Source organism: Leptosomus discolor, chromosome 10, assembly GCF_034619465.1.
Source record: "Leptosomus discolor isolate bLepDis1 chromosome 10, bLepDis1.hap2, whole genome shotgun sequence".
Lineage (NCBI taxonomy): Eukaryota > Metazoa > Chordata > Aves > Leptosomiformes > Leptosomidae > Leptosomus > Leptosomus discolor.
Genome location: NC_141400.1, coordinates 12936028 through 12949944, shown reverse-complemented (window position 1 = coordinate 12949944; position 13917 = coordinate 12936028). Strand labels below are relative to the sequence as shown.

Here is a 13917-nt window from a genome sequence, read left to right as displayed (position 1 = left end):
TTTGCACCTGGCTATGTTTCAGAGTGTATTGGTAAATCAGGCTGATAGGAAATTAATACTCCATTTAGAACAAAGGTTTGCTAGATAATAGTAATGATTTTGTCTCTTATCCAGAGGTTCATTTATGCTATTGCAACCACTGAGCTATCTTTTGCTAAAGGTCTTTGCTGACTCCTGCCACTATGCCCAAAGGAAATGTGACTGTTTCCATTTGCAGATGCCATCTTGGTTTATGACTTTCACATACATCCCGTTTCTCCCCCAGCACTTCACACACTGAACCTTTGTGATCTTGTGAAGGTCAGTTTGTTTCTAATATCACTCCGGCAGAAGAAAGCTAGGACATCCTGGAGTCACCTAGAGTGTGTCACCTAGAGGGAATCATCAGGGGGAGCAGGTGATAAATGACATTTTAGCTGACCCACAGACAGGTCACAAATTTTCATTACAGAACTAAATCATGTTATTTCCAAGAGCAAAAATCCGAGGACCATATTTCAGGTCTTTTCTAATCATGTGGAGTATCGTGAAGGGAAACCTTGATTTTTTGTGAGCTCTCCCATTTATTTATTGTTGCCTGTAATACAGAAGAAAACAATGACACTATTGTTGATGCCTTTATTATAAAGAAGTGAAAATGCAAGCCAAATTTAGACACAAATTTAGCTGTTCGGCTTTCATCCCTGCACAAAATTTCTGCCTACCCAAAGAAAAAAAAAAAAAACAAAACCAACATCTTTGATGAGGAATATGTATATTTGCCCTGAAAGATTGTCACAAATCTTCTCAGTACAACAAATCTTGCCAAGGACTGCTCCATATATTTCTCTAAAAGATGACCAGCTAAAAAAAAAAAAGCATAAAATGGAATAAAAGGAGCCTTATTTTAAGATGGTTAAAATACTTAGGCCAATAACTGTCTGCTTGTGATTTTTGTCAGCATTCAAGTATCATAAAAATGAAATACATGCACTATTTGCATTTGTTGTGATATTTTTATCTTTGGATCTTGGTAATATGAGAATTGATATCTTAATTTATAATCACCAGAAACTCCCCCTATAACAATACAACCACAGACTGTGCAGTCGTTATATATAGTTGAATCTATATATATATGATATATCACTTACATTACTGAGACGTTGTTGCATGGAAAGATTCAGGACATTCTAGCCTTATTAACAGTGCTCAGATGCTCTAAAACTTCCTGCCTCTGGCACAGGACGAGTCAGATCCTGCCTGTACCCATCTCTTCAAAAAGCTCTTACCAAAGTCATTTGCCTGATTCACAGAGAGAGGTCAGGCTTTTGGTTATCTAGGAATTACATGGACTCAGACTCATTTCCTCCAGGATCCCAACTACCTGATTAAAAATATCAACAGGGAATTTGTGCTCTGTTCCCTTATCTGTTACATCCCCTGTGATCAAGGGATGGACACACCTATTAGCTGCAGCCTCCATGCAGCACCCAGAGCAAGGGTCAGTGCATGTGGATCAGAAGGCTTGAAAACTATGCGTTTCAGTTTCTCCAGGGTGAAGCCGAGGAGAATGCTTTTGCAGTGGGGTTTGTGCACTTCATCAACAGTTTGCAAGGTGATTTAACACTGTTGTTAGCTTGAAAGCAAAAGATGATGATTGTCCCATTCTGTCCATAGTAAATCAGGAGTTAGCCACCTAGAACAAAACAGAAAGACAGACCTACAGAGGAGAATGCCTGTTCAAGATACAGACTTATGCAGAGAATGACTTGGACATGTGTCAGACTAAAAGCTCAGTAATACTTCATTGGAACTCTCTCTTCAGAAATAGTAAAGGTTGTTGAACAAACTTCTCTGAAAAGTCTCCTGCTGACACTCGAGAAAATTTTACCAAGAATCAAAGTCTTAGCAGGAGAAGACAGAAGGCTTTTTGTCCTGGCTAACCCCTGCATTACAGACACCTGCACCAATGAAAAAAAAATTTATGTCTTTGGCTGACTTGAGTGGAATGAGAAATCTTCTGGTTTTCAGAACTCTTTGCTCCTTCAGATCGTTTGAAATGATCAAAGGAGGAAGGCTGTGGATCCACGTAGGGAACTGGTGATTTAGCAGCAAAGTTCTTTATTCTGAGTCTTAACAGTTGAGAAAAGCTTTGGCTGACCCAGGATATTCGGTTTAGCTTTGGTTTTCCACCACCCATGTAGGACAGCGGGAATACTTGGAAGAGCCCTAGAGCAGCTGTCCTGCCACAGAAGGAGAAGTGCTGTAAGATGATCAGGTACTAGAGGAGGGCTTGTCCCGACGTGCTGTTAGTGAAATAATATCAAAGCACTCTGCATTTTTTAAAGGGTGGGTCACTGCTGCTACTTTTGCTTCATTCCTGCAGGCAAGTGAACTTAGTGGTAGAAGATTGTATATGAGGACCCCTTGCATCTTTTTCACTGTATTTGTACATGTAAAGCACTGTAGTCTCCACATTGCCCAACACAATAGTGATTATACTGATGTAGTTTATTCTCGTAAGAGAAGGGGAATGGGTATAACAGCACCAGGGCTTTTAATAACATCCAATCCATAAAACTGTCCAGTAACTTTGGAAAGTTCTCTCTGCAAATGGATAGCCACAGGCAGTGACACACTGGGAAGCACTACTGAATGTCTCTAGGCTTTTACCGCAGCAGGAGGAAAACGAACTTTGGAAAATCTGCATCTGATCTGTTTTTCGAGCTCAGAAGCATGCAAGATGATTTTTAGTTTAGATTAAGGTAAACAGCACAGAAAGAAGAAAAGAATTATAAGAGAGTGGAATATGTCTCACATCTCAAATACCCTCTGTTGCCATGGGACTGGCCCTGCCTACAACCCGTTTCAAGGGGAGAAATAACAGCACAGATACTGGCACTTCAGGAATCTGTGCTTAGGAGGTAAGTTTGATGGGAGACTGAAAATGACCTAGAAATGGGAGCTAAAAACCTCTTCTGTCACAAGAGAATTCCTCTGTACAGGGCTGCAGAGCATGTTAAGGAACAATTCAGAGGAAGCCAGGTTTGAGTGGGTTGTTCATATAATTTCCACTTCTGTTGTAGACAAGACATAATATTCAAGAGAGCTCAGCTGAGGGCTGGGTCCAGTGCTGTAGACCTGCAGATACAGATCCCATACAACCCATTCAGGACTTCAGCTCTAGCTGGAAGGGAAGGAGGGATCAGCCCTACATTTTGTTTCCCATTAATATATCCAGGATGTTTAAACCTGTCTTCTCTTCTTCCAGCCTTAGTGGTATTAAGCAGAACAGATATCTACTGAGGGTATAATACTGTGTTTTCCTACGCGAACAGCAAAGGTCCCAATAGCAGATGGATGCTGCACAGCAAATGCTGAATCCTTCAGCCCACTGAGACTCACTCTGAGCTATCAGCACCGAGTTCACAACACGCACAGGGTAAAACCAAGCAGCTCTGAGGCACCTCCCTTCAAACAGTGCTGGACACGCCCATATAGGAGGAAGTAAGTTCGTATTATCCGTGGCAAGCAACCGTTCTAGATGCTGGTGCATTGAAATAGGTCTTGTATCCTGCTCCATAGTGTATAAAAAGAAAAATGGAAGGAGAGTTAGATCTAGAGAATGACCCCACAAACAGATGTTTCATATCCTGAAACATACTTGTTTAGGAATTAGTACATTTGCCCACAGGCATTCCTGCAGGCCAGATCAGCTTTCAGTGAGAAGATAATTTAGAAACGAACAGATATTTTCTCTATTTATAAGACTTTCCTCTTAATGATTCATCTGCATTAAAGATGCAGCGGGAGCAGGGGGCTGTTTACAACACAGTTGCAATGTAGAAAGGTTTTACTCATGCTTTTGTGTTCCTAAGCTACAAAATGCAGTAGTTCTCAAATGAGAGGTTTTGCTCTTGCACTTGGAAAATGGAGTTATGAGCCCACAGAAGCAGAAAAGCAGAAAAATGTTGATATAAGACATAAATTTAAAATGCAAAGAACCCAGAGGGTATCTGCTCCACACTGACTTAGTACTGCATTTTGAAACAAAAATTTCATTTGTACCTGTCTTTATCAAGAGTGTAGTCTCAATGGACACAGAGGGCCTAATCCTCAGGTTCAACAGGACGCTTAGGGCCAAACAGGTCCAGACAACCCATAAAATCCAAGGTGTCCTACATAAGATGGTCAACATAGCTTCCTCTGAATCATTCCTCAGCATCCTCTGGCAGCCCAGCATGGGTGGACTTCTCCATCCATGGCTTTCAGCTCTTCCCATATTTCTGTGGTAGCTGGATTTACACAATTACAAACACACACACACACACACATATGTACTAGTATTAGAAGCCCAAATTATCTGGAAAAGCAACTTCAGCTCATTGCTCTAGGTATGTGCAGCTTAGCTGCACAGCAAGTCTGTGAGTTACATGAATTACGATTTACCTGTCTCCACTCAGTTCAGGGCCATGACTTAAAAATGAAGCACTAGGGATACATTGTTCAGATGAGTTTATTCAAACAAAACAGCAGCAAAATAACAGGATTCCCAGAAGAAAATGACCCTCTTTTCCACAAAACAGGGGAGAAAATAAAATGTTAGTAAAATAAATTACAGATTTTGGCCAAAAATGTTTTTAATTTCGTGATTCCAAGTTCAGCATGGATAGTCTCTCCATTAAAAGCCTTTGATATTCCTCAGAGAATTTAGTGTTCTCTGGAGAACCCTCTACAACGCTAACTACACTTAGGGATCAAGTCACAGACCACTAGTGTAAGTCGCAGGGCCAGATCCCATCCATCTTCCTCTCTCTGGGTGCTACCATGCTTCACCGTACCTTCTGGACAATCCCATTTTTAGTAATGGAACTGGTTGCAGACCACGATATTATGGAAAGTGATGTAAATTTTCAATGGTTATACAGCAGTTGTACCTATTTACAAATACAGACTACAGCTAAAAATTAACCAAATTAAACTTAAAATTATCTCATCAAAGGAAAAACATAAAGCACTGCAGAGTTATTCTTGACTTCACTTTCCAGGCCTTATAGTATTTTACTGCAGCAAGAATTACATTACGGGCATAAACCAGAATTATTTCACTTGCTAAAACTCCTAAAGACCTGCAAAAATATGGCGAATAGCATTAAAATGCCTATTTCAGCATTAAAAGGATGTACTTAAGCATACCTCTCCTCAGGAAAGCACATTATCACATGCTTATGAAGAGATGAATTCCTGTGTAAGTGCTTTTCTGAGCCAGAGCTCAAAAAATGCCCTGACGAAGCAGGTGAAACTCCAGAGGCTTTCAACCTCTCCAGATCTGTATGTGATCTCTCAAAATACAAATGGATCATCAGAGTCTTCAAAATTACCTGTACAGCTCACTCAAACTACATGGGTTTTCCATTGAGGAAAGCATTTATAATAACATTCTATAACATTTCTCTGGATTATAATTAGTTTTAAAAATTACAATTAGTGCAACAACTTTAATTCTTCGTCGTCGCTGTCAGTTACGACGACTAGCTGGATGCTGGAGGGAGTGGATGAGACGGCTGACAAAACCTCCTCCAACTCTCCAGTGTCCTGCTGTTGTAGGGGGCCTAAATACTGCTCCTTGTTGCAGCTGCTGTGACAGGACATTACTTCATGGTTCTCACAGCTGCCGTGGACCTCACGAACACTCTCGTTTGGGTATTCCCTGAAAGGATAGTCTCTGTCCATAGCTGAAAACATCATCTGCTGACTTTGGTGCTTATCTTCATAAAAGCCAAGGCATCCAGGCACCGAGCTGGAGAAATTTCCACAGCTAAACGGAGGTTGGCTGAATAGGCTTGTGCTGCAACGAAAGAGATTGAAAGTTGGCTTTCAGAAATGCAGGTTGCCTAGACTTCCATTCAGCCAAGAAAACCAGAATGACACTAAAGTTCTATGTTAGTCAGCTTATCCTGTTGAAATAGTCAAAACACACACGCTTTCAAATCATGCCTAACTTAAACACTAGGGCCATAACAAGAGTCATGCACAGATCCCATATCTGTGCATATGCACCTCTTCATGCTAGATACACACACGATGTCGCTTTGAAAACAAACACAAACCCCACTGTATTTATCAATGAAATAATATCATGGACAAACCAGCATCTGATAACCCTGCAGTATGTTAACCAACATACTCAGAGCAGTAAAACAAAGCATCAGAAGTCAGTTTGTGTTATTTCTGTATGACAAAATTTGTGACAGAGCTGGGATAAAACGCTCTTATTTGTTCTTTTGAGTGAACTCTTGCATCTGCAACGTTGTTATTAAACAGGAGGACTGCCAGAGAATCCTTGTGCCCAATATGTGGTTGTCAATGTTACTATTTAAAAATGTACAGTGATAAACTTTTAAAAAGTAACCACATACTAGATTGCAGGAGGTTACTATGCCACATGTAACTGTATTCCTCCAGTGTCAGAAGTTGGAATTTTTATTCTGATGCAGAATGACACACATATTGCAATTTACACAGTGTTACAGGAATTCACTACATTATTAAGAAAACAAAGTTGTGAAGAACAATTAGAGCTCTACAGTGCAGACATTCTAAAGACATCGATACAATATCTATCGAGGTTTCAAGGAGACTATTCATCTTTCCAATGCAATATTTAAATTTTTAGTGCATAAATCTATATACATACACTTGCACTGTCATTGCTACTCAGGAATTATTATTCTTGCGTGCAAGAAATGAGTTTATAGGAATGTGAACTTACAAGTCATTGTATTAGAAAGATCCTGGCATTAGCCAAGCTGGCAGCCTTCAGAAGTCCATTAATGTGTGAACTCAGAACAGCCTTTTATGGTACAAAACCACTCCTCTCCCTCACAAAACTGGCTAATTTCAGAGACCAAGGCCTAAGGAAAGGTCATCTTTAGCAATTTTGGGAATATGTGTCCTGTGTTTCTTTAAAGGACCTCAAAAATAGAAATATCTTGCACTGGACTTCTCAGCTTATAAAGTTCTTTTGAGTTTGATGGGTCATCATCAGCCCTAACTTATGGCCAGGCAGTCCTACTGCTGTAGGAACATACTGATTGTTGCTATTAGTAGGATGAGCAGTGTATAAACGGGCAGAATTTAAGTCTAATACTCATAATAGTCTGTTATGTTTGATATTGCACATTCATGAAAGAAAACGGATGCCTTACAAAGAATAAGCACCAGCAGGCCATCAGACCTGTGTTTGAGCAGCACACCTGCTGCTGGGAGGGCACTGGTGCTTTCTGTGCATGCTTAGCTTAGGAAATACCCACGCGATATTACATGTGTTAGCTGGTGCCCAGAGACTGCAAAGGAAAAACTAGGAATCACTACTTAGATAAGAATTCTGGAGACATTTCCCACCAGGCTGGATTTCAGAAACATTGGTGGTTACGACAGCTGCATCATAGTACACAGGAGACATCTCACACACCTACTTTAATTCTATCCGACCATTTTGAAAATACATTTACACTATCTCTACCTAATGCTTTTTTGTACAAGTCAACTGCACCTAGACGCATAAAGCCCCATATTTACTGTGGGCTTGGGTGTCCCGATCACCGCAATAGTACTGTGGAGCCTTCAATAACTGGGCATACATTATGAGCAGCCTCTGGCCAGCAGTTCCCACCACACAGGAGCTATAGGAAGGTAAGAGCACCTTTCCTTCTGAATGCTCCATCTGCTTTCTGCAAGTCAAAAGACTCTCTGTCTTTTTAGCATTTGTTCTTACTGGTATTGAAATGAAGGGTTTCATTACCTCGAGGGGAAATAGTGAAGTCCAGGTTCAAAGTAAGGCTGGCAAACTGAAAACTGAGGAGGTACTCCAAACAGACTGGGTGGCTGCCCCACGGGAGGAGACCCATAGAGATGTGGGTAAAGAAAAGGGGTAGGTGGGGGAAGAGGAACACCTCTAGGAAAAATAGGAAGCCCTAGATACGTGTTTGGGGGCTCATTATTAGAGACAGAAAATCTGCCATTAGTGGTGGTTATGTTACTCGGGTTTCTGCTGAAGCTCTCCGTGAAAACAGGTGTAGATATCTTCAGGGAGCAATTGAGCCCAGGTGATATATCGAGAGCTTCTGCCTGAGCAGGTTCAGCAAAGTGCTGTGGTGAAATTACAGGGTGCAGGGGCAGGGTTGGAGGTGGAACAGCCACTGATACAGTGCTTGCACTAGTAGTCTGGAAAGGAGGAATTGGACCAGCATGTTGAATGGTAGAAGCCGGCAGGCAGGTGGCAGAAGGTGACTCACCTGTAGGAAACAAAACAGTTACTCATCAGACATGAATAAAGGAAGAGATTTCATAAACAGCAACGTAGCAAACTACAGCCAGAGCCAGAACCATTTTCCCCAAAACACTTTTTAGCATTACTTTCCTGCAACTCACAGTCATATGCCACTTCGCCTACATGTGGCCTGGCAGATGGGTTTGGAGCCCACACATTCAAGCTTCCTTCTACAGAAATCCAAGGGTGAAAGAAGAAGGAATCGAGCAGTGAGTGTTGAGGCTGTGAGGCTGGTGAGGGCTGTGTCTAATCCTGACATGGCCACAGAATGGGTTTGGAGCATGCATTTAGCACCTGAATCTCAGAAGACCTCCTAAGTCTACTAGCTGAAGTGAGTCAAATTCTTAACAGGTCTGTGTGGTGCCAAAGCAGCCGTGAGGAACAGAAGCAACAGTTAAAACATCCTATTCTCCAATGTTTTCTTATTTGTTTCACCAATGAACTTGCCCGCTAGCCAATTTCACTTTGAAACATTTTGCAGAACAGACACTTGAATGTACACTTTCACATCACACCTCATGTCAACAGGGCTGCCTTTATACAGAAAGATTTCAAAATGCATGGCATAAGTATTTTCAAACCCCGCTACCTAGTCTAAGAGTCTAAATTCCGAGTCAACAGGACTTAACACGCATCTAGATTTTTACAGTTTGTATTTAAGAATCATTTCAACCACAGCATAGTAAACTCTGGAATGAAACCTAGTAGGATCTGAGAACAGCATAACATTATAAAAATATACTAGGGTAAGAAAACAAAGAATACTTTATTCAGTCAAATTTACAGAAGGATTCGAGAAAGGATTACATCACTAACTCAGAACTTCACCAGAACAAAGCTGAGTGTCCTCTTATATACCCAAATAGCACCACACAGCCATACAGGCACTTCACTTTCTTGCCCCATTACAAAGAGAGCAGCCCTTGTCAGAATGCTTAAAGAGGAAAGTGCCATTGCCTGGATCTAAGCTCCTTGCTGCTGAAATCCACTATCCACACACTGACAGAGCCAGAGCTCTTTCACTACAAAATGTGCAGGTCAGCCATTACGCTTGACTGTGGGCTCTCACACTACGCCCTATTTTCACTGTCCATATCGACTTCTTATAAAAAAGAGGATCCTTCCAGGTTAGGTGCAACTTTTTAACGCATTCCTTCTGTAACCACATTTTTGTTTGCACAAAAGCTGAGCTCTGTACGCTTAAACTGTGGGCACTTGTAAAGTCCGTAACAACTACATATAGAACTGATCCAGGTGCACGTAGATACCAAAGTAACAGTTCATGGAAAATGTGCAAATGAAAAATTTCTTTTTCAGATTTAATGACTATTTTAATATTGCAGCACACACCTTACTAACATCCTACTAACTTCCTTTTTGATGCCCTCGTTGATAACTCTGTCTGCGGTCTCTTGCAAGCAGCCTAAGCTGTGGAGCACTTGCTCTAGAGCAATGGTGCCCTCACTACCAAGGAACATTAACACCACCAGCACCAGGGTGGAGGTGCCATGGACTAAGTTAATGAGATTTTTCAGGCTTAGTAGGGCAGGGTTAAGCAGTAGTGCAGTTAGAGCTGGTGTGGTAAGATACAGGTGAGGTGGAGACAGAACAAGAAAAAGAAGCAGCTGCAGCTTAACAGGAAGCAGGTGTTGAGTAACAGAGATACAAAAAGACCAAGAGGTAGCAGGAGGTAACAAGGAGCTACAAAGACAACACAGGGATCTGTAAATAACGAAGAAGCCAGAAGAATTTAAGAGGCTGAGGAGACAGTAGGCAGACATTAGGAAGCAGAGGGGCAGTGCAGAGGAGGACCGATGGAAACAGTGGTGTTAAGAAAGACTGAGAAATTGTTTTAACTGTATCTACAGTACCCTGTGTATAAATTTTACTACAATAGGTAAATTCTGAATTTTTAAGATTATTCACTACTGAAAACTCACAGACTGGATGTCCAACACTGTTCTTAACACTGGGGAAGACAACAGGGGAAGCAGGCGTCGGCAAGGGACAAATGCCAGCTGGATTTGTAGTGATGATAGTCTGAGAAGCGCTGGAAAATACAGCAGAGACAGGCAGTGGAAACTGCTTCTTTTTGCCTTGTCGTGGTTGATAAACCCAATCTGTCAAAGATGAAAAAAGATGCAGACATCCAAATTTGGGGACAGTCTCATTCTTTATGTAAAGCGATAATATCTGTAATTCTGAAGTATCTAAAAAAAAAAAAAGTCCAAAACCTGCTCCTGTAGTCAATGGCAATACTCCATTGTTTCTGTGAGCTAGCAAATGGGGCGTTTCATCAAAGGGGGAAACAAAATGGACATATTTGGGCATTGTTTTTGTCTTACTAAATGGTAGCTTGTTGTGAGACCAAGAAATGCAGAACAGTGGGGAGTGATGTGGCACAGTTGAGGAAAGTACATTAAGGAGAACGTGATGCTGTGCCATGGTCTTTCAGTGTGGAAGAAAAGCATGACTGTAGTCAAAACGTGGATCTTTCCTGGTTGTTTCCTTAACCCCTTAAGTCTCACATAGACCTGGGGGTTACAAGAGACAGTGGAAAGTATGACCCAGTAGGAATCCTGTGTGGATTTTGGCGGAATATGTTTGCCTTTGACTTACAACATTAACCAAACACTAACAGATGTATAAATATATTATGAATTTACACTGAGCAGCTCAGGTTCTTACACACGCTGACTCGTAATGCAATTTTAAAGAAGCCTTTTTTTTATCTTTTAAGGAGAGAGGGCAAGTGCTGCTTTTATCTTTTCCTTGTTTATGACAGATTAACCAGATCTTGTTGCTGGGATTAGCCATAATAATGAACTAGCAGGATTATGAAGACACAGAAACGATCGTGACACCTGGTATCTCAACCGCTTTTAAAAAGAGTGTTCAAAGCACTTATGCTGTTTTATTGAACTGCAGCATTATGGAGAAATGAATTTGGTAAGGGTACGAATTTTTAACCCTTTTGACAAAAAGCTGAGAAACAACATCTTTCACATCATTAGTTGGGAATCCCAAATCCACACTTGAAGAACCCACAGAATACAATGCTGTTTGTGCTTCCTGTGGCATTTCCCTCTCCTGCTTTTAAGGAATGGATGCATGTGTCACCGCAGGCCACCTGGGCAGCTCTTCCTGGAGCGTGTAAAATGACACAGCAGGCCATGTTCACAATTAACTCACTGTCTGGCCGTTAGACTGCTAAAGCATTCAGAAGAGCTGCTGTAGCTGTGGTGGTCTAGGACCATAAGAAACATCAGAAGCTGTGAAGGATGAAACATCACTTTGGATGCTTTCAAAAATTAATATGCTTTGAGGCACTAAAAAGCTGACGGGAGGACTGTGTGTTTGAAATTTTTGCAGTTTTTTTCTAACTCTATTACTCGCTCTAATGAAAGAGATCCATTTTTTCAAAAAATCTTGCACTTCTAAAGCATTCAGGTAAATAAATACATGTTTACCAGGAAATTCCTCATTGTGCCTTTGTTTTATTTTCTGAGCTTCATCATAATAGGGCTTCTTCTGCTCTTCCGTCAGTTTGCTCCACTCCAATCCAAGCTGAACACTGATGTCCGTGTTACTGGCAGTCGGGTTAGCTTTTGCTAGGCCGGGCCGATGAATCCTAGCCCACACCATAAAGGCGTTCATTGGACGCTTTACACGGCCCCTTTTGTCCTTGCTAAACGGAGCATCTGGCATACCTATGCAACAGAACAAGGCACGATGGTCATATTCCAGGCAAGATACGCAATACAGGTTACGTTCCATGGTACATCAAGAGGGTATTTGACAACAGTCAGGAGAATCACTAGAGCTTTGGATCACATGAAATTCAATGCACATTTGGAGAAGAGTTCCCAGAAAAATAACTAAGGCTAAGGGAGCATCCTCCACAAACCTTCACTGAACCGCTGCGTAAGGAATCATTTACCTTGCTTTTGTTACATATTATTTAAAAAAGAAAGAAAGAAAGAAAGAAATGTATGGGGCCGCTACCACACTGGTTTGGATTTCATTTGGCTAGATTGTTTTCTTATGGATTTCTAAAATAAGTATTGTGTAGCATAGACTATATAGCTGCAACTCTGTCATCACCACCAGTCCAGAGCCCTAATGATGCAGGGACCAGATGTAATGATGGCACGGCTGTTTAGCCCCGCACCTGTGCAGACCCTGGCTTCCAGCTGAAGTTGTTGCTGTTCTGGGTTTCTGGTTGGGTTTTGTGTTTTTCCCCTCTCACTCTTTTTCTCAGGTTTGGACACTGATTTTGCTGGAGGAACATGCGTTGTCAAATGACTTACACGACACCCAGCTTCGGCCCTTTGTAAACACAGACTGCATTTAAATTGAGCTGGGGACATGATGACCTCCCCCCCCCCCCCCCGACCCCTCACAACTGATCCCTGAGCAACCAATTTCCTCTCTGAAAAAGGCTTAGAAATGAACTCATTCACATTATCAATAAAGGGCAAAAGTCTCCTAGTGTTTAAGGCTTCACTTTAAGTCATTAATTTTGAAAGCCTAGATATCTTTCCGAAAAAGTAAGCCTCTAATCCAGATGTTTCAAAATGTTCCTCATTTAACATGTCCAGATTTTCTCAAAATGCTTCATAGCTTTAAAAATCAAGCAGATTCCTGACCTTAAACTTGTGATCGTAACCCAATGCACCTTCTGAACCCAGTTGTGATGGGCTTAATGTAGTCAGGGAGCAAGTGGACAAAACTGCATTGATTTTAACACACCACTAGAGAACTCTGTGCTTCCCGTACGTTTACACCTCCCGCTGAAGAAGGGAGCTGCACAAACTCCAGTCTGTCCAAAGGGATGGCTCTCTAACATGACCCTTCTGCTTGTGTTAACCTATCTGCTCGGTGCCACCTACGAACCCTGGCAAGCTCTCTGAGCGCAATACCTGCATCGGAGGGCGGTACTGTGAAGGGCACGTTTTTAGTGTCAAGCTTCACTGAAGGCTGCATTTGGAGCAGTGCTGAGGGCAGAGGGCTTTGGATCTGTAGACAGGTCCCGGGAAGGGAGGGGTGAGCCACGACTGGGACCTTCCGCTCTTCGGGGAGGATCCCAAACCCCTCACACAGCTGCACCTTGTGGTCACCGGCGCCGCCATGAGCCGGCTCACCCGGGGACCCCGCCGGGTCATCGACCTTCTCCGTCCTCACCCTGCGGGGCTCAAAGACCACGCCAGGCGGCTCCACTGTAACTGCAGCTCCGCTCCAGCGCTCCTTCCTATTCCCTGTCTTCCCCTGCCCCTTCACCTCCTTCTGCGCGTCCCCGCCGCACTTTTCACGGCCCCTTGCTCTCTTGACGGCACGGCGGGGCTCCTCTTTACCGCTCCGCGGGGTCGGGGGGCACCCGAACACCTCCCCTGCCGCCCCGCTCTCCCCGCGGCAGCCCGGGCCATCTCCCTCCTCGGGCTTCTCGCCGTTGGTGTGCAGCGCCCTGAGGGGACCCACGGCCTCCCCCGGCGGGGGGCGCGAAGGGGGGCGGCGGGAGCGCGGGGGTGGCTCCGGGGAAGCCCCAGAGCGGCTGCTGGGGCCCCGGGGCGGCTCCGGGGGAGCCCCGGGGCAGAGCGGCCGCT

At 42.9% G+C, this 13917-nt stretch overlaps 1 protein-coding gene across 1 annotated transcript; it reads right to left on the bottom strand.

Moving 5' to 3' along the window:
• Positions 1-5466: 5466 nt before the first annotated feature.
• SOX30 (SRY-box transcription factor 30) lies at positions 5467-13300 on the bottom strand. Its single transcript, XM_009955240.2, has 5 exons — positions 13237-13300; positions 11785-12024; positions 10255-10434; positions 7787-8279; positions 5467-5830 (listed from the first exon to the last, which is right to left on the bottom strand). Exons 1-5 carry the CDS (start codon positions 13298-13300, stop codon positions 5467-5469), a joined length of 1341 nt encoding a protein of 446 aa, XP_009953542.2.
• Between the last annotated feature and the right edge of the window lie 617 nt (positions 13301-13917).

Bases quoted from the DNA above. Each gene is read 5' to 3' on its own strand.
- SOX30 (XM_009955240.2), bottom strand. From the start codon at position 13,300: ATGCAGCCTTCAGTGAAGCTTGACACTAAAAACGTGCCCTTCACAGTA. The intron at 12,025-13,236 runs GTATTGCGCTCA...TCTGTTGCATAG, and splicing joins AGTACCGCCCTCCGATGCAG to GTATGCCAGATGCTCCGTTT. The intron at 5,831-7,786 runs GTAATGAAACCC...CTTTCGTTGCAG, and splicing joins CTTCACTATTTCCCCTCGAG to CACAAGCCTATTCAGCCAAC.